This window comes from Branchiostoma belcheri, unplaced genomic scaffold (assembly GCF_001625305.1).
Source record: "Branchiostoma belcheri isolate BF01 breed outbred unplaced genomic scaffold, Haploidv18h27 scaffold10, whole genome shotgun sequence".
Taxonomy (NCBI): Eukaryota; Metazoa; Chordata; class Leptocardii; order Amphioxiformes; family Branchiostomatidae; genus Branchiostoma; species Branchiostoma belcheri.
Window position 1 is genome coordinate 1,950,281 of NW_017802380.1, and position 27,142 is coordinate 1,977,422.

The window sequence follows — 27,142 nt, forward strand, 5'->3', positions numbered from 1 at the left end:
CTTGTTAGAACAAACTTACTAACTTGGCAAGTTAGTAATAGCAGCATGGCGTCATATTACATCAAGTGGTTTACTACAGTACCTTTTATAACTGACTCAATGTTCTTTGAAGCTATACAAAGATAATCTTTGAGCAGTTTTAGATGTTTCACTTGGGCATGTTTTGTTGGTCCGTTTGCCTTGTTTCTGCATCCCTAGTGGGCCATCTTATGTGCTGTTCACCTCCCTGTACATCTGCTTGGAGATAACTGCAAACTTAAGATATTTGATGGCACCATGATCCAATCTACAGTTCTGGGCACTGCCATCTTAACCCTCTTGGTGCTAAGGCCAATTAGAGGTAGATCTGGGAACAATTCTAAAGGGGTGAAAGTATTAAACACTTTATATAAGTATTTGAATACTTAATATATAAAGTGCTTAATACGTTGATGAAGGTTAGACATTCAGGTAAACAATACTCATAGGAAATTCAAACTCTACTACTATATAATTTCCGGATGTTTCCGAAGAGTGGTGGATGTCACTCGAAACATCCGGTAATTATCCAGTAGTAGAGTCTGAATTTCCTATGAGTATTGTTTACCTGGATGTCTATATAACCTTCATCAACATATCAAACACTTTATTTCTGAGTCTCTGAGTACAACGTTTTGCTTGGATATTCCAGCCTTGCCAGCTAAATTAGGTATTGGTTTGCTGGTCAGCATTGTTTATTGTTTGCTTTGCACTCACAAGATAAAATGAAATACAACAATTGAAGGTAAGTAGACATTCATGGGAGCAAGGAGAGTATTTAACCTGGAGGTTTATCTTTGGCCCTTCCCAATACTATAAGAATAAAAGTTACCATTGATACTGAATGAAACAAAATTTAAATGAAGTAGACAAAAATAAAAGGAAATAAACAGAAACAATTCGAAGAGCATGTCAGAAGGTACGTGGGTGATTTTCTCGGTTTCATTCAGGACTAGTGATGTATAATTAGCAATTGTCCATCATGATTCCGCAGGCCATAAATCTCAGGATTACAGCTGTCACTTCTCGGTCACATGGTCTCATCAATCAGATTATCAACGGGCATTTCTCCTGGTTTGTTGTCCCATTTATGCCAATTGCCAAACACGTTTGTGGTAATGATAGCAAAGATCGCAAAAGAATTGTAATGCAAGCAGATCTCAACACAATGTCCAAGGATTTGCCTGTACAATGCCATTGTAATTGTTTACTGGACTCTAAGAAAATTTTTTAATTTTCCCACAAAAATTATATTCATGTTACCCTAACACTAGTATGACCCCGAAATTTGCAGTGTTCAGTAGAGCAAATGTTTTTCAAATTTCAAAATAATTTTATTTTCTCTTGTATTCCAATTATGTATGCACCATTACAACTGTGTTCTGTTCACCTTATTAAGTTGGCATCTACATGACTTTCCTCATACATTTTGTACCATAGCCCTGTTTTTTTATTATATTGCAGTAACACTCATTTGCCTCTTCAAATGGTATCCACTGTATTATGGCAACACTTTGTATCAAATATTAAATCAAATCATCTAAAAAAAATTCACCAGTCATGCCCTGTTCTGCATCCATATGGAACTGCTGTCCGTTCAGTAGCAGACTTGAACACTGGTAATGGCTTCTCCTGAATATCATAGCAGGGGTGATTGAGAGTATTACCATCACTGCCTGTGGAGGATTTCGCCCCCACGCGTCATGTGACAAGCCGAGGGAACGAGAACGTGTGGGAAGAACATTTGATCTCGCTCTGTGCTCCTTTTCAGCTCGGGGCATCGTCAGGTGTCTCAAAGGTTCCCGGATTCTATCTGTAACTCTTGCGTGATGATTATACATGTGAAGGATGGACATACAGTGTAGGATAGTCATGCTGATATGATGTCTCAGACTTAGCACTGCATGAGCAGCTATGGCTCCCAGATTCTATCAAATCTGTTCTCTTATGATTATACATGTGAAGGATGGACACAGAACAGTCATGCTGATGTGATGTCAAATCTCAGTCTTAGCACTGTGCAGCTATGGCCCCCAGATTCTATCAAAACTGTTCTCTTATGATTATACATGTGAAGGATGGACACAGAACAGTCATGCTGATGTGATGTCAAATCTCAGACTTAGCACTGTGCAGCTGTGGCAGTGCACTTACAGCAGAATTTGATTTTAACCATGGCTAGAAACAATTTCCACACATAGCCAGTGAATGGTGATGCAATTTCGGGTGTACATTTGGCACAAATGCCAACACTATTGCTTAATTCTGTGCTGTAGGCTGCTCGCTCACCAGATATGTAAATGGGGGATATCGACATACACTATTCCTCCACAAACCATGTTGGTGCTACAATGTATTTTATGGGAAAATCAACAACTTGAAGACCTTACCCTAACCTTCTACTGGCTGCCTAAACTAAGGCCATAATTCCCAGCTCAGGAATGAACAGTATGATATGCAATGCAACAAACCCCAAAAAAGTTGAAAAACAAATCCCGAGTACATATTTGATGACTATATTGTTGTAAAATAGGGTTGGTAGGTAGGGATTTTTTTCCTTCTTTTTTTTGTTAGACATTGGCAGTCTCTACTAATCGAGCTTATATAGTTTAACACTTAAAACTTGCATGATGACATATTTTCAATGTGAATGTTGGAAAATTGACACTAAGGTGTCAGATCATGGAGATAGGAAAAGTTGATTTCTGAAAAATTTATGTCCCTTGCAGGGATCCACAAAAAATGGGTAGGGTCAGCAGTTTTTTCTAGGGTCAGTCGGGAAACAGGAAACATTTTTTTCCTAGGCCCAAGTATCAGTAACACTAGACAGTAGACAAATAAACCTGGAAGATTAACATGGCCTAACTAACAAAAACTTCCCTGAAGGTGACCTTCAGCACAAAAGGAGTATCGCTAAGTGAGATGGAGCAGTTACCTACGAGACATCGTTTTGTGAACAGCTTTGTGATTTCTGCTTCTCCTCAAAGAGGAAAAGTTGCTTCACCTTCGTCACCTCACAAGGTTGAATCATGGTTGCGGAGTTTAACGATACGGGGCGTTGTTGCCACTGATTGGTCAAGATGAGGAAGGTCAGGGGGTTAACTATGTTTTATCTCCGTGAGTAGGCGTCAGGTGCCACGGATCCTGTCTGCCAAAACAGCCCGGCATCGATAGCTCTCAGCGATAACCATCAACCATCCCTATCAATGCAGCCAGTCACTCTCCAAATTGGAATTCCGATCCACCCTGGGACAGTTCCTGTCCATACTGCAGGACGATTTGTCACAGTAAATTTGGGCGCACAGAACTGATACGTGATGCCATTGATTGAAGTATGAAGATCCATGCGGTTTCGTATGCGCAGCACACATACATCCCTATATACGCCCCCTAATATGCCTGCTATGTCAAACTCTAAGGAATCAAGGCACCCTCTACTGTGAGGCAGATCTATCCCCAGCATGAAGCTTTTATAGAGCTCAGACAGAATTATTAGTTGTTATTGTTACATTAATATTTTCATCCCACTCTCAGATAAACATAATGATATCTTGCAGTGTAGCAGAATTAAAGCAACTTTGTCTGTGAAAATCTACAAAGTTAAATCTTGAAGGTATGCTTTATTCATGAATAGACAATATTCATGGCACCAAGATTTCTGTTTGTGTCAAAACATGGAGCAACTCCATGTTCAAAAGTAATAGATGATATAGAGAGGAACAGTTATGCATTTGTGTCTCCATTCAAACCTATATGGCCCCAAACCTGGTGCAGTTGCTGTAACTGTTAATGTAAGACTATGTATGGTGAGGCCATTCAGAATCTAAATCAATGAGATGAAAATAGGCTAATATCTCATCACGTCTCCCACATTGACCATACCATAGGTCAAAGCTGCTTTCTTCAGCAATAACCATGAAAAGGCTTTGCAAGAAATTACAATTATGACTTCCTCAAGCTTTTGTTTCACACTCATGACTGCATTATGGTTGTCCTTGTATCATGAATGTGCAAGTATTCAATGCAACAAAGCATAATTGTATGTCTCTTAAGCCACAACTTGACCCCTGAGCTACAAAACCAAAAACGATTTCATGGCTAGGATGAAGGTTTCTTTTTCAGGTTTGATTTCCCTTGATATTGACAGTATCGACTTTCTAGACCTGCCAATTTACATCTGCTTGCTGTCCTAGAAACCGTTCCATCTGCAATTCCTATGCTCAGGATCTGTTGGGAATTCAAAAAGTTACATCAGCAGTTCCTGTGCACAAGATCTCCAAGAAACTGTGACATCGGCAATACACGTGCACACCTACTTAAGTTAAGTGTAGACTAGCTACGTAAGTATCTTCATCTATTTCCCTAGCAAACAGGTAATTCTACCACTGATACTTAATTTAACATATATTCACATGTAGTAGGTGTGCACTGAAACTGATGATGTAACTGTTTCCAGGAGATTCTGTGCACAGATATTGCTGATGTCATGGTTTCCCAGAATATGCTGTGCTCCAGAATTGATTGTGTGTATGTCCTACTAATACATGCAATTTGGCTTGGATATTTACATTTGAATGATACTGTAAGGCCTTATGCCTCTAAGTTAAAGCTGCCCTCAATAACATGACCACACTTACATTATTGTCCCTGTCCTTGGTGCTGAACATGCCCACACTAACACTACTGTCCCTGTCCTTGGTGCTGAACATGCCCACACTAACACTACTGTCCCTGCACATGCCTAACTAAAACTACTGTCCCTGTCCTTAGTGTTGAAAATGACAACACTAACACTGCTGTCCCTGTCCTTAGTGCTGAACATGCCCACACTAACACTACTGTCCCTGTCCTTGGTACTGAACATGCCCACACTAAACACTACTGTCCCTGTCCTTAGTGCTGAACATGTCCACACTAACACTACTGTCCTTAGTGCTGAACATGCCACACTAACACTACTGTCCCTGTCCTTGGTGCTGAAAATGACCACACTAACACTACTGTCCCTGTCCTTAGTACTGAACATGCCCACACTAGCACTACTGTCCCTGTCCTCAGTGCTGAACATGCCCACACTAACACTACTGTCCCTGTCCTTGGTGCTGAACATGCCCACACTAACACTACTGTCCCTGTCCTTAGTGCTGAACATGTCCACACTAACACTACTGTCCCTGTCCTTAGTGCTGAACATGCCCACACTAACACTACTGTCCCTGTCCTTGGTGCTGAAAATGACCACACTAACACTACTGTCCCTGTCCTTAGTGCTGAACATGCTCACACCAACACCACTGTCCCTGTCCTCAGTGCTGAACATGCCCACACTAACACTACTGTCCCTGTCCTTGGTGCTGAACATGCCCACACTAACACTACTGCCCCTGTCCTTAGTGCTGAACATGTCCACACTAACACTACTGTCCCTGTCCTTAGTGCTGAACATGCCCACACTAACACTACTGTCCCTGTCCTTGGTGCTGAAAATGACCACACTAACACTACTGTCCCTGTCCTTAGTGCTGAACATGCTCACACTAAATGACCACACTAACACCACTGTCCCTGTCCTCAGTGCTGAACATGCCCACACTAACACTACTGTCCCTGTCCTTAGTGCTGAACATGCGCACACTAACACTACTGTCCCTGTCCTTAGCACTGTCCTAAAACTGGATGAACTAAACAAGGTTGATCAAGGTAACAGTACAATGTAGTCAAGTCCCATACAATATCAATGTAGTGGTAAAATATAATGTCCCAAAACGAAATAGATTAAAAGAAAGGAAAACTCCCTTCCCTCAAATATTCATAATGAGAAGTATAAGGTAGATTTATATCTCATCTATCACTCTGCAGTCTTTCTTCAATTACACATCAGGAGCTTCACTTCTAATGAGAAATAACTTGTTACACAGTAAATGTATAACTTACAAACAGTATAACTCATTCTTAGAAACCAATTTAAATTCCGTACTACTACTAATAAGCCACTAAGGACCAAAATTATCAAATTATTCTGCAATACCCCCAGGCAGAAGGGTGGTGGAATACATCACCTGTCAGCAAGTTGTATTTTTAGAGCAGTAATAGCATAATTTGAAATGTCCCCAGGGCTATACCATCTTAAGTGCGGATCATCAGGGCCAATGAGAACATGTAGGCAGCACCTTAAGGAAGGTTGGGCTCCTCTAAAGGAATGACGAGGGCACTTGAAGGGTGCCCTTTCTATTTCACCTATTGATTTTAAGCCTTCAATGCAAAAAAAGGAAAATAGCTCGCCACAAGGGCACTAGCAGATATCCGTATATGGAAGCTCCTGAAGGTGTTATTATATTATCCCTGGAGAGGTCTTTCTTTTACCCTTATCTAAATGCGTATTATTACCTTCATGTACAGAGGTTTGTCTGTTTGTTTGATTGTTTGTTTGTTTCTGTGTCCATAGCTACAGAAGAGTCACGGGAAGTGAGGGAGGGAGTGACGTAACCTCAGATTTGTAGGAAGGTCGAATTGGAGGATAAAATGGTCTCCATGCAGGCTGGGGAGACGCGCCATGTCAGTCTGCTGACTGCTTGTTTGTTTGTTTATTTGTCTGTGTGTATTCTCATGCATACATCAACATGCTAGACAAATCAAGGACACAAAAAGGGGGTTAGGTCAAATATGTTATCAAAGGTTGCCCAATCTCTGTCTGCAGTTATATGCTATATTTGTATATTCATGTCTGTTACCCCATGGCAGCCAGCCAGTGGGAAAATGCATAATAATAATAATAATAATGCAGAATCAGCAAAAACTGGACCCAGGCAGCCAATTAGGGTGACCTGTTGCAGAGGGAATGTAATTATGTGCAGAAAGGTAGGTAAGCAGGGCAGGCCAGTCTTAACCATTGAAATTAGTAATGGAAAGGAGCTCCTCTATATTGTTTGCAATAGGCAAAATTCTGATGATCAAAAATCCAAGAAAATCATAAAAAATAGGGGTTTCATACAGGCGCAGTACATTCTGCAGACATGCGAATGAGAGACGGAGGATGCTCACAATTTCTCTTTTCTCAAAAGTGTGAATGTTGTCCCTGATGGGGATGTGATATTTCATGGGGGGGTGTGCCTCAGACAAAAGGTGACAGTGGCAGTGCCACCAGGTTGATAATGAGATGTATCTCCTTGCTGCAGATGTTGAAGGGTGGGCCATGTAGTTTGGGTAGTTTCAAAGTAATGCAAAAGTCAGTACACAGTCCCTGTCATGTCGGTGTAAGGGGTTGAAAATGACACTTTTTATGCATATTGTAAGAGGCCATCGTCTTTGAAGTTTTTGTGGCCAGCATGTTAATCTGGTTATGTTAATTCGAGGCTTTGATGATACATCTGTGCAGGTGGGTACAATGCTAGGCTTCTCTGTGCTTCTATTCCAGTAAGGACAGTTGGCAGATGACAGTTGGCAGATGTTATGAAACAGTTTTCACAGTGGTGTGGAAAAGGTATCCTCCTATCATCACTACACAAGAGATCATTTTTAGTTCTGCATATAGTAGGAGGGATGTCTTGGGCTTGAACATTATATCCCTTTATACAGCTTTTTAACTCTTGCATTTAATTGTGCAAAGATTTTAGTGTAACAAGTTGTTCGGTGTGATATAGCTAGCTGCCGCCGCTCTGTGCGACTGCGATACTGATATAGATACAGATCCCTAACCATGGCCCCACCATTGGAAACCACTTCATAGATGTTTCAACAGAGGCCTTCCTATGGCAGGGTCTTTTTCATGTACTTTTCCACGACTTTTGTCATATTAGAAAAAGATGTTGTGCAACCCACCAATCTCAAAATCGTCAACATTGCAGCCATCTATGAATTGAACAGCTACTGTATCAATATCTGCTCTTTCAATGGGGCTCACTTAATGTCATTTTCCAACCAGGATTGGTTAATTAATCCCAGTGACGTCAAGGCAAAAGTAAACTTAGATGGATTAATGTTAATCCTCCCCAGTGGATGCTGATTCAGCACCAGGGATAGGGCTCCAGGGAGCTTGTTTACGTGGACATTGCTGATCCCTTGCTATTTGTTTACTGTCTGGGGATGCTGGCCTAATGATGCATGGAGGTGGTCATTTTTCAACAAGTAGGAGTCATATGTATTCATGTGTGTCTCTGCAGCCCCCTTAGGCCTAGGAAAAAATGTTGTGTTTCCCAACTGACCCTAGCCTTTTTTTGGCTAAATGTTGTCCTCATGCAAGTTTTACTTTATTTGACTGTAATCTGTGTAAGTTCAATCATGAGAGAGTGCCAAAGTCTATTAAAAAACAAAGAAAAAATAATAATTCCTACCTACCGACCCTAATTTTTTCAGGACTGAAACAGGAAACGCAACATTTTTCTTACTAATATAGGCTTTACATAAAAATGTACATTGTATCATTGACCTTCTCCCTGCTGCCTAACACTGCAGGCAATGCAAATTCCGTGCCAAATGGCTACTTTTTAGCATGCTGAAAGTTAAGTCCCACAGCCACACAAGCAAGGCAGAGAAACAGACATCATTCTATTCTTTCAGTAGAAGAAAAATATTTTCACCCTAAGAAAAAGGAAGACTAAGGAAGTTTACTCCCCGCCACCCTTTATGTAGAATGTTGCCCTCTCTTTACTTAGTATGTTTTAATGCAGGAAACTCCAGGGTTCCAGTGTAGCACCATTAGAGTGTTGGGAAAACACTTTTCTCCAAAATCTGATCATCGCCTGGCAGCGTGATGAATCATGACACAGGAAATGGATGGTGCTGACGCCACAAACAGGCATGCTTTTTATAGCTCTGATTGAGCCTGATTTGTGAACAACAGGACTGAATTTTGGTTTCGTGATCACCAACTGGGCACGGCTTTCCTCCCAGGTTTGATTGGCAGTTTTAGTTTTAATATATATGCAAGAAAACATGCTCCTGATGTTGCTTACTTTTTATCACCAGACCCCCAGCCTTCCCTCCATGTATATGTATGCCAATAATGCACATTGTGATGTATGGCGTATATTACTGCCAGCACTCAAAAGCATTAGCTGTATTCATACCAATGGATCTGGGCCTTCCATCATCACAGTTTGTTTTGAAGGGGCATTAACGGAATGTACCGCACTACAATTATACCTCTTAAGACTATTTGGGTTTAAGACAGACCCACGCGTTAGGCCTTTGCTCCTAATCATTAGGTGATGTCTTTCAGCATCAGATAACTTCAACATTAGCTTTCTATTATTATTATTATGCAATTTACGCATTAATAGATGCATGTTTGTCTTGTATATTGCGGCAAACTAGACAGAGAAAGCTAGGTCCCACAATTGTATATGTTTGTCTTAAAATTTAAACTGAAACTGAAACTGTTTATTCACATTGATTGGCAGCCAATATGCATTGCTTGGCTGAATTGCACAAGTGATTACATGATGATGTATGTGTCTATTGTGTATATTTGTATATGATGTCGCAATATCAGCTATCAGCTGCCTGGCGGCAACATTGTATTGCCATGTTGCAATTTCAAATAAATAAAAATAAAATTATGCAATTTACCATTGCATTTTAATATGTGGCTAAGACAATCATCGCTCTCCCCAAATTTGTTATATCATCCATCAGTAGGAGATAGGGATTTCTTTTTACACAACCAGTGATTCTCACCTTGCTGACGTTTCGGTGTCTGCAGACACCTTCTTCAGAGCTTCTGACTGGAGTACTGCATCTCGCCGCTATATGTAGCCGATGTAGGTGGCGCTTTTGCGGCGAGAACACTATCCCAAACGTGGCTTAGAACCTCTATCCCGGTTCATTACAGGGGCTGACTTTCTGATCCAAACTGCCTCCTTGATCCAGCGGGTTCTTCTATTGTCTTCTCTGTCTATAACTTTCTACATATAGCGGTGAGATGCAGTACTCCAGTCAGAAGCTCTGAAGAAGGTGTCTGACAGACACCAAAATGTCAGCAAGGTGAGAATCACTGGTTGTGTAAAAAGAAATCCCTATCTCTTAAGTCCTACCAACCTGATGAAATTATTTTCGGAAATCATCCATCAGTGTCAGGAGATGGGTACAAGATGTCCTACTCCAGGGTTTTTACTGTACAGTATCAGATGTCCTGTCCAAAGGGACGCGGATACTGCAGATCATGTTTCATCGGAGAGCTGAATTATCTCCAGGGCAAGATCTAAGTGAATCGGAAAACAGAGGCCAGCCATGTAATATGTATCGTGCTAATACTGTTCTTGAAAATTTCCTCCTTCAATAAGGAACTTAATTTTTTTTTTGTTTTTATGTAGCAAATTGAAATATCGTATTGATGTGGATAAAATATTTATTATGGATGCAGTCATTTTCAATTCTGGACATTTTGCCCTCAAATTGTTTAACCTTCCCCCTGCTGCCTAATGCTATAAGTAAGGCCTAGGAAAAAAGAATGTTGTGTTTCTGACCCTAGAAAAAACTGATGACCCTAGCCTTTTTTTCAGTGAACCCCAAAAAGGGTCAAAAATATTTTGAGCTGACTGATATTTTTCTAGGTCCATGATCTGACACCTGAGTGATGAAACATTGTACAATCAGTTTTCCAACATTGACATTGAAAATAAAAGTGTCCTCATGCAAGTTTTACTTGTTAAAATTCTTAAACTGTATTGTTTAAGTTGGATCACCAGAGGTTAATTAATTAATTCTAATAAAAAAGGAATAAAGAAAAAATAATCCCTACCTACTGACCATAATTTTTCAAGACTGAAACAGGAAACAAAACCTTTTTCCCCTAGGCCTAATGCCATAACCAAAACAAATCTGGTACCAAAGGGCTGCCCTGGGAGGGAGAAGGTTAATGGTTAAGGTGGAGACATTATGTCAAAGCTTGTCGTCACTGTGAATAAGCAAGCTGTCACTAAAGCTCTTCATGAAAAGTGCCCTTCCCCCCTGAGAGGGACCATAGCCTATTATATGGATTGCTAAATAATTTATCCAGAAGGTTCATTCCAAAATCCCATTATGCAAATTACTGCGCATCCTCAGGGTTATCTATCATTTCTTCCCGTGCCGATATTGTTTCCCCTTGTGTGGAGGGGCTCGGTGCTGTTCTATATCCCATCTCGTACTGTTTAGGGGCTGTAAACTGCGGAGATTCTGTCGTGGAAATATTGGATTTTTATGTTGAGTGAAGGTCACTGTGGCGATATGGTTCTAATTGCCGTTTGGGAGGACGGTAATTCCCGGCGGGGATTGGGGCGCTCCTCTGGGTACATAATCAGTTTTGCCGAGTCCTCATATTGCCGGGGTGGGTGTTATTAAACCCAGGGATGGGTGAAACCAATAAGTCTGCTCATGCCCAGCGATTTAACACACATTCCCCTCATTTGTGTCTCCTATTCACCAGGGGGCAGGCTGGTGAAGTATCATAGTGATCGATCAGGAATCAGTAGAAATCTGGCCAATCCAAGTAACATCTGTGTCCAAGATATCACCAGCGTCCATAATATTGCCACCTTGAGAAAAAGTGTGCTTAAAAGGTATTTTTACCGCAACATACCCTAGGTATGTACATTTGAGGTGTGCAAGAGTGCATACAAAAGTATGTTGCAGTAAAAATATCTTAAAGCACACTATTTCTCAAGGTGGCGATATTATGGACCCTGGTGATATTATGGACATGGATGTTATACATATTAAGCACCTTAACAACATCAAGTCATCGTATGTGCACACAGATGCCTCTGTATGTATGTACGGTACGTTTATGTGGCTCTATCATATCGTTATTTGCATCTCTCCCATTAACATGACTGACTGGGCGGCGTAAACACTATGTTTCAATTTTGTGGTTGATAAGGCTCGTCCATATCAGAGGAGGACGTTGTCAGCCCACCCATCTATCCCTCTTGTGTTTAATGAATGTGTGAAGGCCACACTGTTAAGGATTGCTGCGATGTGTTTATGGAAATGTTGGTGCATTTCTTTTTGTGCATGTTGGCTCTTTTATTTACCTTTGTCCATATCACAGCTCTCTGTATTTTTGGTTGACTTTCTTGAAGAAAAATTTTTCATTCACCCTTTGATTTGTTCCCAATTTTTTCATATGCCATCTTGAGATAGGTTGTGTATGTCATATGAACAGCTTAACTAATCATAATTGGACAAGATTGTAACCACAACTCTAAAGAAACTCACAGAATCTGAGGCTGGTTCACAAGGACCTGATCTTGTGTCTGCAATTACAGACAAACAGTATATACATGTAAACTGGAAGCAGAACTTCTCCTGCTACATCTCATGACGAGGATGACCAAGGAAGGAAAAAGACAAGATTGTCACCTGACTGTCAACAATGCCCTTAAATGCTGCAGTGAAAGGATGTACTACCACGAAATAACACCTCCAAGTGATGAAATCCCCGTACATTTTGCACCCTGTGGTCAGACATTTGCGTATGAATAGGGTTCAAGGTTGGTGGAAACTCGGCCCAGTGGTACACCATACTCCATACAGACAAAGTTATCCAGATAGATGAAGCGCGGTGCAGGTTTAGATCTCAAATCTTCTTGTATGATGGGTACCCCCGTGGACTCAAGTGCTGCCGCGAATAAAGTGGCCATCTGGCAGCTGGTTTAGGGTTTGTATCTGTATCAGTATAGCCGGTATAACTGCCCTTAGGCATAACACACCAGCTTCTGTATCTGTATAGCCGGTATAACCGCCCTTAGGTGCAACACACCAGCTTCGCAGGCACGCGACACGACGGCAGCTAGCTATGTCACACCGAACAACTTGTTACACTCAATCTTTGCACATTCAAGTGATGATGCCCCAACTGTGCTTGGTGGCAACAAGTTCCACTCTACGATAGTTCTTGGAAAATAGGAGTTCTTGAACACCTCAATTCTTGGTTGATAACTCTGATATTTGTAGGCATGACTTTTTTGTTCTCACACCACATCGGTGTTTAACAGAAACAAAAACTGCAAGTACAGTCAAAACTGTACAGGAAGACCAATCAGGTGACCTATAAAATCTGGTCTATGCATACAGATGGTCACTATAGAGAGGATTGTAAGTGCTTGTGTCGTTGGGAAAAATTACAGAAGGGATCATGGAAAAGTAGTTACATTGGCCAGGCAGTCCTTAAGTAAAAGTGGTCACTTGTACAGGTTTAACTGTACTCAAGAACTAAAGTAGGCATCTTGTGTACCCAGAAGACAATCTATTTCAAAGTTCTGTCTGTTCATTTACGTATTGCCATATGTTTTTAATTTAATCAAGGAGCTTCAACAAGAAGATATAACTAACGTCCTTGTTTTGATCAACCTCAATAAACAAGGCTTCATGAATTAAGCATGCCCCATTGTATTTACGAGGTTGTTTTTAATCAAAATTTTAGAGAGGTCATTTTGCCACATGAATAGCATAAGCAGGCCTAGGGGACTGGACAAGCTTGTTGTATTCTAGGAGCACAATATAGGGCTTGAAATACCACCTGCACATGCAGGTTAGTGCAGGTAAAATTGGAGTTGTGCAGGTATTTCTGTTATCTACCTGACCTGCAACAGTCCATGTAGTGTTGGTATATGTGCATTTCCATAAGCTGCATTGACTGTTATCACCTGTCATGAAATTTAAAAGAAATAGTGGCAATGGTTTCTGAACAGTGATCCATACTTCCAAAATTCTGAGTGGTAGAGGTAAAATTTGTCTGGTGCAGGTAAAATTTATCTGGTGCAGGTAACTTTTAATGCAAAGTATACAGAAAAGAAGTCTTTCGAGCCCTGTGACATTATGATCCATTCTCCCATACTTTGAACTTAATTGCATTAGCAAACAGGCCTTTACCATTAGTTATCTCCGAGTGCTAAAAATAATTCTACCCATCATACTGAAGTGTCATGTTGTTTCACGACATGTATCATAAATGTGGTGCAAATGACTGAAAATAATTCTGCAACTTATTTACCTGCTGTCAGGGTTTAATGTTAAGTGTACTCAGGCTTTATATGATTGATTAAGAGCATTAACAATACTGCCCTATTGTCCGTTAACGGTTACATCCACTTTCAAAGTGAAAATACTAAAAAAATGTTAGGAAAAAAAGAAATAATGAATGCTGCCTATACTGTTCATCAGTTATACAGTCTGGTACCATGATTATCCATATTTGTAGTTTTGAAGATAGCTTGTGTCCAACACAGTAGCAGAGCAAAGACCTTAAATTGATTAAGCATTACTGTATCTTTCACAATATGCAGCTTAAACATAGGCAAATGGACAAGCTGACTGGTAAAACAATTGTTAAGGCACAACGGAACATGCCTATTGTAGGGCCCAGATCACTTCAGTGCAGGCTTTTAGCTAGGGGGTCCAGGGTGTCTTTTGGACGCCCTGTACTGAAAATAATAAGAAATTGGACGCCCTACTTTTTTGTAGGACACCCTAAAGACGCCCTATTTTTTCCACTCCCAACCCTTGCCATGCACACATACCTCCCTTCAGTCTTACTATAAATACAAAAATGATGGTTTACTGAAGGAAAAAACTCAAATTTACACCTGAAAATGCAGAAAGTAGTGTTTGAGAGCATTATGGATTTCAAAAAAGCCCCCCTAAAATCTTGCACTCAGCACGTCTTCACTGTGCATAGCATACAATAAAAAAAATGGACACCCACCAAAAAAATCCTAGCTAAAAGCCTGCTTCAGTGCAATAGTAAATACAAGTAGGCCAAGCTGCCTTCGACAAGAATAGATTTATGAAAAGATGCTGTAATAGTTACACCAACTGCTAACCTCGGCTAACCCTGGCATCATTTTGTTTTATTTATTCAGAGTTCCAGACAAAGAAACTGCTGCTACCTGTGTACAGTTGGTCTTTTTTTACGTACGCCTCTGGTGAATAGTCTCATGTTTCCATCTCTGTTGACTCGGCTGGGATAACTTACAGCTCTCTCTCAATAGCAGGAGAGCTCCGTGTCACAACGCTTTGTGCTCGCACCTCAAACCTGGCCGTTTTGAAAATATACATGCCAGATGGTTTGACGTCCAAGGTTCCTACGTTCAACGCTTCCCACGTTCGAAGCAATAAGAGTATACGTCTACAATATATGAGCAATTTTTTTACCGATTTCTTGGTCTGCACCCATTGACATACACCAGATATAGCAATGGCAGGAAAACATTCAGCAAAGGATAAACAAAAGGTCTGATTGTTTCAGTAGGCATACCAACAGCTGCTTAAAGGCACGTACACATCCTTGTAAGTAGATTTAAACATAGCACAATGTTCCTGGCTTCTGTTTGCCAACACATCAACCAGGTTTTGACTGTTTTCTTAACAGGTCGAGCATGCACCTCTCTGAGGCACTTGAACATGAACTCCCAAAAAACATGGTCGTAAATGTACAGTACTGTGTCAGTAGGTGGATTTTCCATTGCCATTTTGGTGATTAAACCCTGCCAGTGTGTGTTATTTTGTTTTTGGTCACTAGCATGTACTGCACATGGCTATGTGAACCTTGACTACAAATGGTTATGTTACATATACTTGACATTCATCACAAGACCTTCTTAGATCTGCATACCAGTAGTGTGTCTTGAGTCTATGATGTCTTTTAATACTGATCTGGAGATTCTAACCAACACCATAATACATGTATAATACCAAATGCTGTTATGTATGTATAAACACACTAATCTCATTTGTGTGTTTTCACGTCAACATACATTACTATTGCTCACAGTGTAGTGATGTTTCTTCTTCCTGCCTGTCCATTTTGTTATGGACCAGACACTAGAAATACTTTTCTGTCTCCTGTAACTATTAGTTTGTATAATGCAAAACCTCCATACATGCAATTATAGAGTGTCCTCAACAGATCTATTGCACTTGTACTTCTAGCCACCGATTTTAATCATGATGTGCTTTCAAGTCTGGATGTTTTGTTGCTTCCCATTCTTCTCACATCACATGAAGTTACACTCTGCATCTGTCATCCCCGTCCTTTCATTATCCCAATTCCTGGGAATCTCAGTGATATAAGGGATAAACGCTGGTGCCCTTGCCTACTTCTGACAGGAGATGCAGATCAGGATGGAAATTTACAGTCCTATCCTCAGGTAGCCTTTGGTAATGACCGTGATTGACGTCATAATATAGTTCTGAGTTGGATGTTATTAAAATTGATTGCGCAGAGTTTGATTTATCTGATCTCTTACCCAGGACTAATAAAACCTCGGCTGCTGCAAATTATATTAGATTTCTGAAAGCTGGAGCAGAGCAGGGCTTTGGTCCAGAGATACATGGGTCTGTTTTTGGACGAAAAGTTTTACTGCAACAAATGATTGGGAAAATACATGTACTAGAACTGGACTGTTCTCATGTAGAAGTCAAATATGATGTAGCATGTTCGATTTTTAAATTCTAAAACATATTTTCTTATGTAAATGTATAAAATGTACTTGCCTCTTCTTCTTAATATAGCAAGAGATAAATTGTTGACTTAGGCTTTAACCAAGTAACTTCAGAATCTATCTTAATGTATATTCATTGAAGTAAAGATGATTTTAACCCCCACCCAACATGACATTCTACAGTTGCACTCCTCTGTATAATTACAACTAAGTGCATACCCAATGGATTTGCAATCAAATCAAAACATTAATGTTATGTCTAACGGGTTACAAAATGTTATTTTATACAGGGTGGAATTTTCTTTATTTGTTTGTTTTTATCAAATATAATATGCTATTATCTCAGTATACACTTACAGATTTTCTCTCGCTTTTTTTCTCTTTCTTTTAAGCATGTATGTACCTGGAATTTATTTTACAGGATGAATATGCAGAAGGTCAAAGGCGAATGGTCAAATATCATGTTAAACAAACAACTAACTTTGCGATATTTTCCGTTGGCAATACAATGTGGTGAAATATACAAATGGAAACGAAATTGTACAATATTGACCATTTCTGGTGGCAATGGAGGTAGCTCAGACAATCCTTCGTTTATTTAGAAGCACGCATTGCGGAAAACACAATTAAAATTTAAAGTTACATATATTTGTGTGATTTGCTCTGTGTTAAAGATCGCCTTAAGAAAGATCAAGGAGCCTATAACCTCCTTGGAAAGATACAGAGAGCGATGCAAATCTGTTTTTTCTTGTCCAGGTAACAAAACTGTACTCCGTGCGCAAACACCACTAATCCCACACTTACGGGCTCCGATTACGTTTTGCCGACTTCGGCCAGCATTGTGTTCAGTCCTGCAGCGGAGAATTAATACGTTTTCAGCCATGTTCAGGCGACAGTTCCAACTTTGATATTCTATTGATTTTCCGTTTGGTGGGCGTTGGCTCGGACGGACGGGGATGGTGGAAACGTGGCGAAAATGCAAAAATGCTCCCCCAAATGTAGCCTCCGTAGCAGGCTTATAGAACTGGGGGTTTGATGGTCTTCTTCTGGTTTTCTGATTAGCCCAGTTCTAGAAACGGGGGTAATGCCATTCAACCAGGCCGGCTATGTTTTCTATATGCAATCAGAAAATACTAGTAGCACATAAAAGATCCCAAAGACCCGCAAAACCCCCAGTTTTTGGCATGCTATGGAGGCTACCCCAAATGCCACTTCAAATATCGATGTTGGCGGTATAATTATAGACCGAATAGAAAGAATGAAGACGCGCTACGTCTTGTTCTTTCATTGGCGACTTTAAATCTACCACTGTAACCAAGAACAAAATTGTAAAACCGCACAAAGAGTGAAGAGATCGAATTGTATTCACGGTGCATCGCTGAATGTATAATTGTCTTGAAATAAGCCGTCCCATATAATATTGCATGCCTGCATACCTATAGATTATTCATACGGGTGTTAAATGAATTTCAGCACATTTTTCTGTTCATTTGCGTTCATCAGTCATCATTAAACATGTCGGGCGCCGATGGTGCGCTCATGTCCGCGATCATGTTACATATTATGTGACAGTGGGAAATGCGTCTAAAAATATTAAACACATCGCCATGTTTCCACCGACCGCCGCGTCGATCACACGCCCTTTGGGTATGTGCTGTTTGAAGCATATTTAAAATATCATAAATTCACCCCGACTCTAACAAGACTGAAACGTCGTATTTAGCGCCAGAACGCTGGTTCAAAATAAAAACAAAACGGCATGGCTGTAGAACTAGAAGAAAGCTACGACAAAAACGATGTTGAAACGGAGAAGTATTTATGTTCTTCCATCGCATAAAACATCCTATATCGCTGTTCGTGCAAGGATTCCGAGCGACCAGCTAGCTTCATCTATTATCCGCATGAATCATTTATTAGGACCTGTCGTGCGCACAATGCGCCGCGGCGTCTGTTGTCAATGTTCCCGTTGTGAGAGTTCTGTATACATGCTGAGTACGGGCGTTTGTTTTATGGGCTGTAGGTTACACCGTAATTAACCGACAAGAACGCGACCCAAAATTTCCCGCATTTCTTTTATACACAGCCGAGGTGCCCGGGTCTTCTGGTGCGTGACAAAATTGTACCCAACACAAGCTTTAATATTAATACTCGGAGATGTTATCATATCTCCGCTTAAAAATGCAACGGAACGAATTCATATCTCTTAGTACTTACATAACAAGCATAATCAATCGACCTTTTATTTACTAGTCGATAGACGACAACTGTGATGGTTATTGTTATTAATGCCTGCTATGTCCCGTCTGTCAGAAATATCTAATGTCCATGCAAAAGGATGGGAACTACTGCTGAAAATGTCACGGGCTACGGTTGTCCCGGCGGGCCCATACGTACCGTACGTTTCTTTTGTCCGTGGGAGCTCCCTAGGGGGAATGGGGGAAACCTGTTTGCACATCCGTCGGTGCACCTGCAAAGTGTTCCATATTGTCGGCAGTTGACCCCGGGTAACCCCTCTCAGAACCTCCCCAGGCGACAGCAAACAGCTTTGTGATTCATTCTGTGGTTGGAATGTTGGAAATACGCTGTTCGGATGAATCATGATGGTAAAACCAACCATGCAAGCGCTACAGGTTGCTTCTGGTCCGATCCTTTTTAAACCGTCCGAACCGCGAACTGAGAAAACAAAGCCGCGGTTCCCTCTGAATGCCGTGTGTACCGACCACTGTGGGTCACATACTGTAAAAGGTGACGCATTTAGAGACCTACAATTCCTTTTGAAAAAAATGTGTACCTAAAATTTCAGCGTTTTACTCTCTATCAACTATCGTTTCCATTTCTTTCAATGCATGCCCATAGTTGATTATCAGACGATATATGGATACACTATGCCGATGTCAGGACAGAAATTTAGGCTCTAGAGACCGACAATTCTTTTGGGAAAATATTATACCTACTTCTTTTACGAGTCAGCTTTACTCTATCAACTATCCGTTTCTTTCTATTTCTTTTATTACATGCGCCATACTCAAGGATTAGAAGGGCTCTTAAATTAGACGGTACACCGTGCCGATGTCAGGACAGAAATGCCATTTATTTGCACATTTTCGTCATCAGTGACGTCGCATTTTGGCTCACAGACATCAGTATGCTATTGAACAGGATTGATAAAAAAGTGACTTGAAAATCGCTTCGATTTTTGAAGTTTTAAAGCCCGGAAATTGCATTGGATGCCTTTAATGAGAGGCTGCAAGCTCAGCAGACATCCCTGACCTACACGGGGCCGGGGAAACTTCAAACAAGCGATCCCGGGTCATCAGATGTGCTATTTACCAAATGCGTCAGGACTTCTAAACTCCTGACCTACATCGACAACCGACATATCCCCCTCTGACATCGCGGCCTGCCCGGCCATAGTGACGTGCGCCCGGTATGCGAACTATGTCTGAAGGACCGTCAGAGGAAACAGGAGCCTGCCGGCGCACAGCTACCGCCGAGTATCGTGTTCACAGGTCAACAAAGTTTATCAAACCTCCTGCTGCTGTCGAGACTAAATACAGAACCTCCCTCCCACATTGCCCCCAAGGTATACACCATTAGAAAATACTTAAATAACTCACGTGGGAGCCTGCTATGTCAGTACATGATCTACTGGTCTCATATCGAATATTTGTTATCTAAGAGTAAAATATGTGGAGTCTACGCCAAAAAAAACCCACTTACTCAAGCAACGTAATAGATATGATTTTGGAAACGGTCCGACGTTTCAGGTAGCATCCACTACCTTTCGTCAATGACATTGGAAAGTTGTCAGAACAGCAGATTTATAAGTGCGGAATGTGTGGTGTCTACACTTGCTTTGTTTTTATTTTTGGACAACAAACGTATGGCTATATGGAGTAATAGGGCATGTAGACTTTGAATAATCCCGTAGTAGCATTCACAAATTTGCGTTTCGGACTATGGAAGACATATCTGGTGCATATGAATGTCTATAACATATATATAGTATATTTAAGACTCTATAGATGGCCTGCATCTTGCCTTGCCCTGTCGCCATGGGAAGAATGGATAGTATGTGACCCTGACCTGCACCCCCCCCCCTCAGCCTCGGCAGCCGGTGAAAAGCATTCGACGTACTTACGAGCTGAGTACACAAAATTGACCCCTGTCACAATCCCACATTGCTGCGGGATCCGCCGTGCTATTACATCAGATCGGTAACAGCGCAACGCTGTCGCTCACAACACAGGCCTGCGTTACGACGTCTCATCCATTACCGGCGCTATATTTGCCAGTCGAGCCTCAACAGTTGGTCTCCCCGTGCCTTATGCAGACTCTATCTCGAAATTAGAAATTACAGTCAAGTTATCAATTAAGGGAATCACCGTGATAGCTCCCTACCGTAAGAGAACGATTCTGATATTAAAATCCCAGACGTACAATTATATTAACATGATGCATTTTCCTAATAATCCTTGACACACCGTCCCAAACAACGCTAACGCTCTTGGCTATTTGCCGACGCTGTGGATTTGGTATAATCTGCGTTATGTAAGAATGCTTGTGTGACAATAGCGGCTCCTAATGGCAGCATGTCAGTTCTTATGTCTACACTCAACAAACCAGGCCTTCCCAGTCACGTCATCCCATCATGTAAACATAGACCACGCCCCCCTTTCGGCAGTCTTTCACTGGATAGTCTGAATATGATCATGGGACCTTTTCTTCGGTAACTGCCGACTCCTTGGTTCTTCGTACCTGCACAGTCATTGCAATTTTGTGATATATAGCTCTTTCGAGTGTCATCTACATATTTCTAACAACAATATCTAACCCCTGCGAGATCCCACAGTATAGGAATCCATTCCAGTTTTTAATCTCCAAGCAGATCCTAGGGTGGCAAAAGACAATATCAAATTGGCCAGGCTGTATCCATTCGCCAGAGAGGGTCCAAACGCCACCCAAGGGTGATACTGTCTTTTGCCATCCTAGGATCTGCTTGGAGATTACCCAGTTTTTACATACATTTGGAAACATCCAAGCAAGCAGCAGTCTACGTCTACATGGGCTGCCATCAGAGATACAGTACAGGGCTATCAGAGCTTCTATAGAAGCTCGTCACATATCATATTTTTAGCAACGATATAAGGACCCCTGTAAGATCCCACAATATCGGAATCCATCCCAGTTTTACATACATTTGGTAAACTCCAAGCAGCAGTCTACGTCGGGCTGCCATCAGAGATACAGGGCTATCAAAGCTTCTACATCAACTCAGAAGCTCGTCACTTATCATATTTTTAACAACAATATAAGGACCCCTACGAGATCCCACAGTATCGGAATCCATCCCAATTTTACATACATTTGGAAAAATCCAAGCAGCAGTCTACGTCGTCGGGCTGCCATCAGAGATACAGGGCTATCAGAGCTTCTACATCAACTCAGGAGCTCGTCACATATCATATTTTTAGCAGCAATATAAGGACCCCTATGAGATCCCACAATATCGGAATCCATCCCAGTTTTACATACATTTGCCGATGATTTGGAAAATACCAAGCAGCAGTCTACGTCGGGCTGCCATCAGAGATACAGGGCTATCAGAGCTTCTACATCAACTCAGAGGAGCTCGTCACATATCTGGAAAGGCGCGCGCTCTGAGAGCGGCTCTCAATGCCTCTTCAGGCGGTCTGCCGGCAAAGTGGAGGGAGGGAGAGATCCGCCTCAGGTGGAGAAGAAAGAAGACACGCACTTAAGCCGCTTATCGCCGAGCGGAGGGGATTGATCGTTCGGCGGGGATGCATGGAGTGGAATTAGTCAGTGGGAAGTGTTTTCTTCCCCCGAATGGGGCCCTCCTCAGTCCCAGGTTGTGCCTTATTCAATATCGATAAAGGTGAAGGTGTACATGTTGGAATGCTATGTAGACTTTGTATATATACACTACAGTACGTAATAAATCTACAGAAGTATTTTCTTCCCCCGAATGTGGCCCTCCTCGATCCCAGGTTGTGCCTTATTCAATATCGATAAAGGTGAAGGTGTATAATATATGTTGGAATGCTATGTAGACTTTGTATATATACAGTACGTTACAAATCTACAGAAGCCATAATAGCTAAACATCGGTAGAAGGTACCACAACAAAAATGACGAAGATACCCCGATTATCAAGCTCTCAATGGGCCTCATTTGTTTTGGAATATTCAATATTGGTAAAGGTGAAAGTGTACATGTTGGAATGCTATGTAGACTTTTGTATACAGTACGTTACAAATCTTCCCAACTTGTACTCGAAATGGCCGTAAATAGCTGAATGGAGTGATCTATCTATAGATATATATCGAGTATGAATAAAGGCACAAACAAACAAATCTACGGAAGGCGTAGTAGCTACAGATCGGTAGAAGGGACTGAAATAAGATTATCAAGCTCTCAGGGGTCCTCACTTGTTTGGAATATTCAATGTTGATAAAGGTGAAAGTGAACATGTTGGAATGCAATATAGACTTTGTATATATACAGTACGTTATAAATCTATGGAAGGCATAATAGCTAGCTACAAATCAGTAGAAGGGACCGCCAAACAATCAACAAAGATATCTCGATTATCAAGCTCTTAAGGGGCCTCGCTTGGTTTGCAATAAACCTTTGCCAAAGACTGACTGACAATTTAGAAAAAGAAACCCCCTCGGCAGAAGCTTCCATATACATTGTCTCCTGAAATGATCTTCTCGCCAGAACGCCGCTGGCGATGTGGCGTCTCATGGGAGAGGAATTATCTTCTATTTTTCTACGTTCAGTCTGTACATTCTTTACACAACGCGGTGCCTTAACAGGGATTTCCATCTTACAATATTGGTAACGATGTCAGAATCCCTTTGGGAAAACGTTTTACAAAAGCTTTCAAATCCTACCACTTCACAGCTACATCTCATCCCAGGAAAATTACATCTTTCTACAGCCACTGTACTCACTGCACGTATTTTGCTATGACGCATCTACAAGCAAGGAAAAAGATTTTGTTTGAAAGAAGGAGGACCTAGCTGATCAACTGTTGAAAGGCAAAATAGCGAGGAGTCCCATGTTTTTGAGATAGCTTACCATGTCACACTCAGTGTATACGTGTCCAACGTGGACTATATTGCCATATTCAAGGACCATATAAGCACAGGCAAGCGTTAACAGGTGTCTGAATGCTATTAACATTCGGTGCACTTGACACCAAACAGATAAATTGTGAAATAGTCTGATATTCAGGTGGTATTAAAGTCAGATAAAGGTTAGAACATGCACGATGTATTGTGTCCATGTAATGTCTAACATTTGGAAATGTCAGCCCCATGTCGACCATGTGTTTTGTAGGATAAATGTCTGCAGTGACGCCCCCCTCCCCATCATGTAATCAGTACCCCGGCAATCTTGTTTTCAGCTCCCTCAGACATGCATTCAGCGCTCCATCCAGCCGTGTCGTGTTGTCCGCTGGCAAAAGGAAAATATTCTCTCCCTATTGACGGCAAGTGGGGCGAAAAGAATAAGCAAGGACCTTAGCAGAATCAACAATCACCGTGTTATAATCGCTGACAGTAAATCATAGCCCGGGTGTCGGCAGCGTGGTGGGGATATAACCTTGCACGCTTGCTTGGGCCAGGGATATGCTTTTTGCGAACCCATCAAATAAAGGGGCCATTAGAATCGACCTGCTGCAGTCGTGTAAGAGCGATTGGCGGTACTAAACACCCCGCCGACACGGGCACCCCACAACTCGCCGCCATGTTTGGTCGGCTAAACGGCTCCTTGCACCTGTCACCGCCTACGTCTTATAGAGTGTATGTACAGTATGGTAACGTGTACACCGTGTGTGTATTTACTTACCCTAGCGTGGTCATTGTGACAATGGTGTACCAGAACGCCGCAGGTATACTGGTGAATTTCGTACTTGCTACGTTTTTCTCGGCATAGAACATGACTGTAGCAAATATGATGATGGCCATGGTCAGTGAGAAGAGCAAGAAGCCCAGCTCACTTGCACAGCTTTTCAGTGTGTAGCCTAAAATCCGGAGGCCCTGCGAGTGCCTAGAAAATTTGAAGATTCTAAAGACTCTGAAGACTCTGAGGGTGACGAAGGCTCCGGACACGTCGTCGTTGTCGGTGATGCCGAGTCCTATGTAGTAGGGCAGGATGGCTACCACGTCGATGATGCTCATGACACTCCGCATGAAGAGGCAGCGGTTCGGCGCTGCGAACAGTCGGAGCAGGTATTCCGCAGTGAAGATCATAACACAAGCCGTGTCGAGACAAAAGAACGCCAGTGCGTATCTCTCTCCGCATGGAAGATTTTCAGTTTTTCCCGGTTTGGGACCACAGGGGACGGTCTCTACTACATTGGCCATCACTGACACAGCAATAAAGAACCCAGTCACATAGTAGAAGACAAGGGCTAGCGTGCTCGTGTGCGGGTCCTCGAATGCCCTCCACATCTTTTCCCGTAGGGTCATGGGCTGGACGGTATCCCCAGCCTCAGAAACTTGATCGTCCATGAGGCGTTCGGCATTTTCTCTCTTGCGATCTTTATAATCCTCATAACAACAGTCACCTATGATGTCAGGCATAATTCCAAAGAACGCCAATTCCTCGTCGTACGCACTTATGCATTCCGATTTCGGGTAGTGCAACTTACCGGTGCGATAGAAATTCAAGATGTGCCGGAAGATATCTGGGTCTCGGTCGAAAAAGTATTCCTTTGTTTCGTCGTCGTAGAAGAAATCTCTCTCGGGGCTTCCCAGCAGCGTGTCAGGGTATTTTTCGAGGGTATTCCGCCATGTTTCAAAGCGTCTCCCACTTACGTTTATTCCCAGTTTCTCGTCCTCTCCCTTCTGTCTCTCCTGAAGCGGCGGGGCAGGCATGGGGTTCGCCGCGATCGGAACCCAGCCTATGGCCGCTGCCCGGGCGAACGGAAGCCATGCTGCTACGGCCGCCATAGTTCACACCACACGGAGCGAGCTGGTTGCCTGTAGATGAGAGCTGAGGCTGGGGGGCTAGCTCTTTGCTGCAGTAGCGCGGCACAGGTGCACCCCGCCTACATCCACCGCGGAGCCACGGCAGCGCACGGTTGCATCCTTGCCTTTCCCCGGTTCCTAATGACGCTGTTTGTGTTTAAACTGTCTCCCCTTATAGCCGGGTAACCTGATATCCGACGGTCAGTACTGTTGTGGTCGGCCTCGGCTCTCCACCATCAGCTTGACAGCAAATAATACTGCTTCCCATCGCCATGATAGATAATTAAGAATATTCTCCAGCCATGCATCTCTAATAAAACGGAGAATATAGGATCAGTGGCGGGACCGGCAGATACACACACATTGCAACATGTAAGCAAGAATCGTCGTACACCTGTAGAATTATCTCGAATATTTGTGAGAGAATTCGGGCTAATTTGTCCATACAGCACGTACGCTATGTAAATGCCCGATGACAAAGCCCGCCCGGCCCCCGATTGAAACCGCGATTCTCCCCACCCGCCTATGATGATGTCAAACGCAAGGTGCAACAAACGGGCTTAGCAGACAGGATTGGCCGGCAATGCCCACTCGATATCATTAACATATTGTTTAATAAACAACCTTTGTGCCTTACAATTGCACTGGCAAAATAACAAGGTGGCGTTTTCGCTGATATTAAGGTCCCCAATTGAAAATTTAAGCATACAGTTCCTCGCCGGCCGTACGCAATTTTGTCCGTCCGCGTATCAGCTTGCCTGGACCTATCAGATATCGGTTTTCTGCTGGTCTTTACTGTGCCATCTAGAGTAGTTCATCAACGCATGCAAATGAGACATTAAGATGCTATTTTTATGCTGTCAGCCTGCTCGGATATGTTTTTCCAGCGTGTGTGTGGGGAGGGGAGGGCGACAGCAGGCTTCAACAAGAGGGTTTACATCATTTCCTCTGACATCGTCAGACTGCCAAAACCGTCTCGGCGGCGCCCCATTATTTTTTCCGCTCCTCGAAATGCCGACTTTCTACACATATTTCTTTCTTTCAATCTGTATGCGTCGCGCTATGTTTTGTTTGTGTGCTGATGCTTGCGTCTTTAGGTTGATGTAATATTTTCTTAATCAAGAGAGATGCAAACAGAGCTGATTTCATTTGACGGTTTCCCTATGCTGCAGCCCAGAGTTATATCAGTACGATGGAAAACTGTGCGCATTGATTTCTAATATCACACCACACACTAATTCAAAGGCAATATTAATATGAGATAACCGTTTTACATAGAAAAAATTTATTGGTGTTTGAGCCAAAAAATATACATTTTTAGTCAAATATAGCAAAATAAATACCAGAAAATTGCTCCTGGGCAGAAATTGCAATGCCACCATGTCCAGATTTGCTTTGAATATAATTAACTACATGCGTGCCAAGTTTGGTGCTTTTAGACAAAAGTGCATAATTTTTCAGCTATGGCACTGGATTAGTAGATATGGACGACCTTTTGCTTTCATATAGAATAAAAGCGTATTGTCACGAGAACACTAATTTCTCGGCATATTTTGATTTTAACCATTGTCTTCTGTAGGCCAAAGCAACAGCGCGATTATCATTCATGCTTTATTCAAAATAACGTTGCTGACCTTTTTACAATAGTAGCATAAAGAAAGGGCGAACTGGGTATTTATTGACAACTTTTCTTGGCATCAGACA

General features: G+C 42.0%; 1 protein-coding gene across 3 annotated transcripts in view; it reads right to left on the bottom strand.

Annotated features, from left to right (window-relative positions):
- LOC109472614 (potassium voltage-gated channel protein Shal-like) overlaps positions 1 to 27,142 on the bottom strand; it is a 57,458-nt gene that overhangs the window by 28,582 nt on the left and 1,734 nt on the right. For all 3 annotated transcript variants that reach the window (XM_019772433.1, XM_019772424.1, XM_019772443.1), the window contains exon 2: positions 24,315 to 25,748. In XM_019772433.1, coding sequence (XP_019627992.1) covers positions 24,315 to 25,420 — 1,106 coding nt within the window. In that variant the 5' untranslated portion in view covers positions 25,421 to 25,748. The remainder of the gene's footprint in view (positions 1 to 24,314; positions 25,749 to 27,142) is intronic.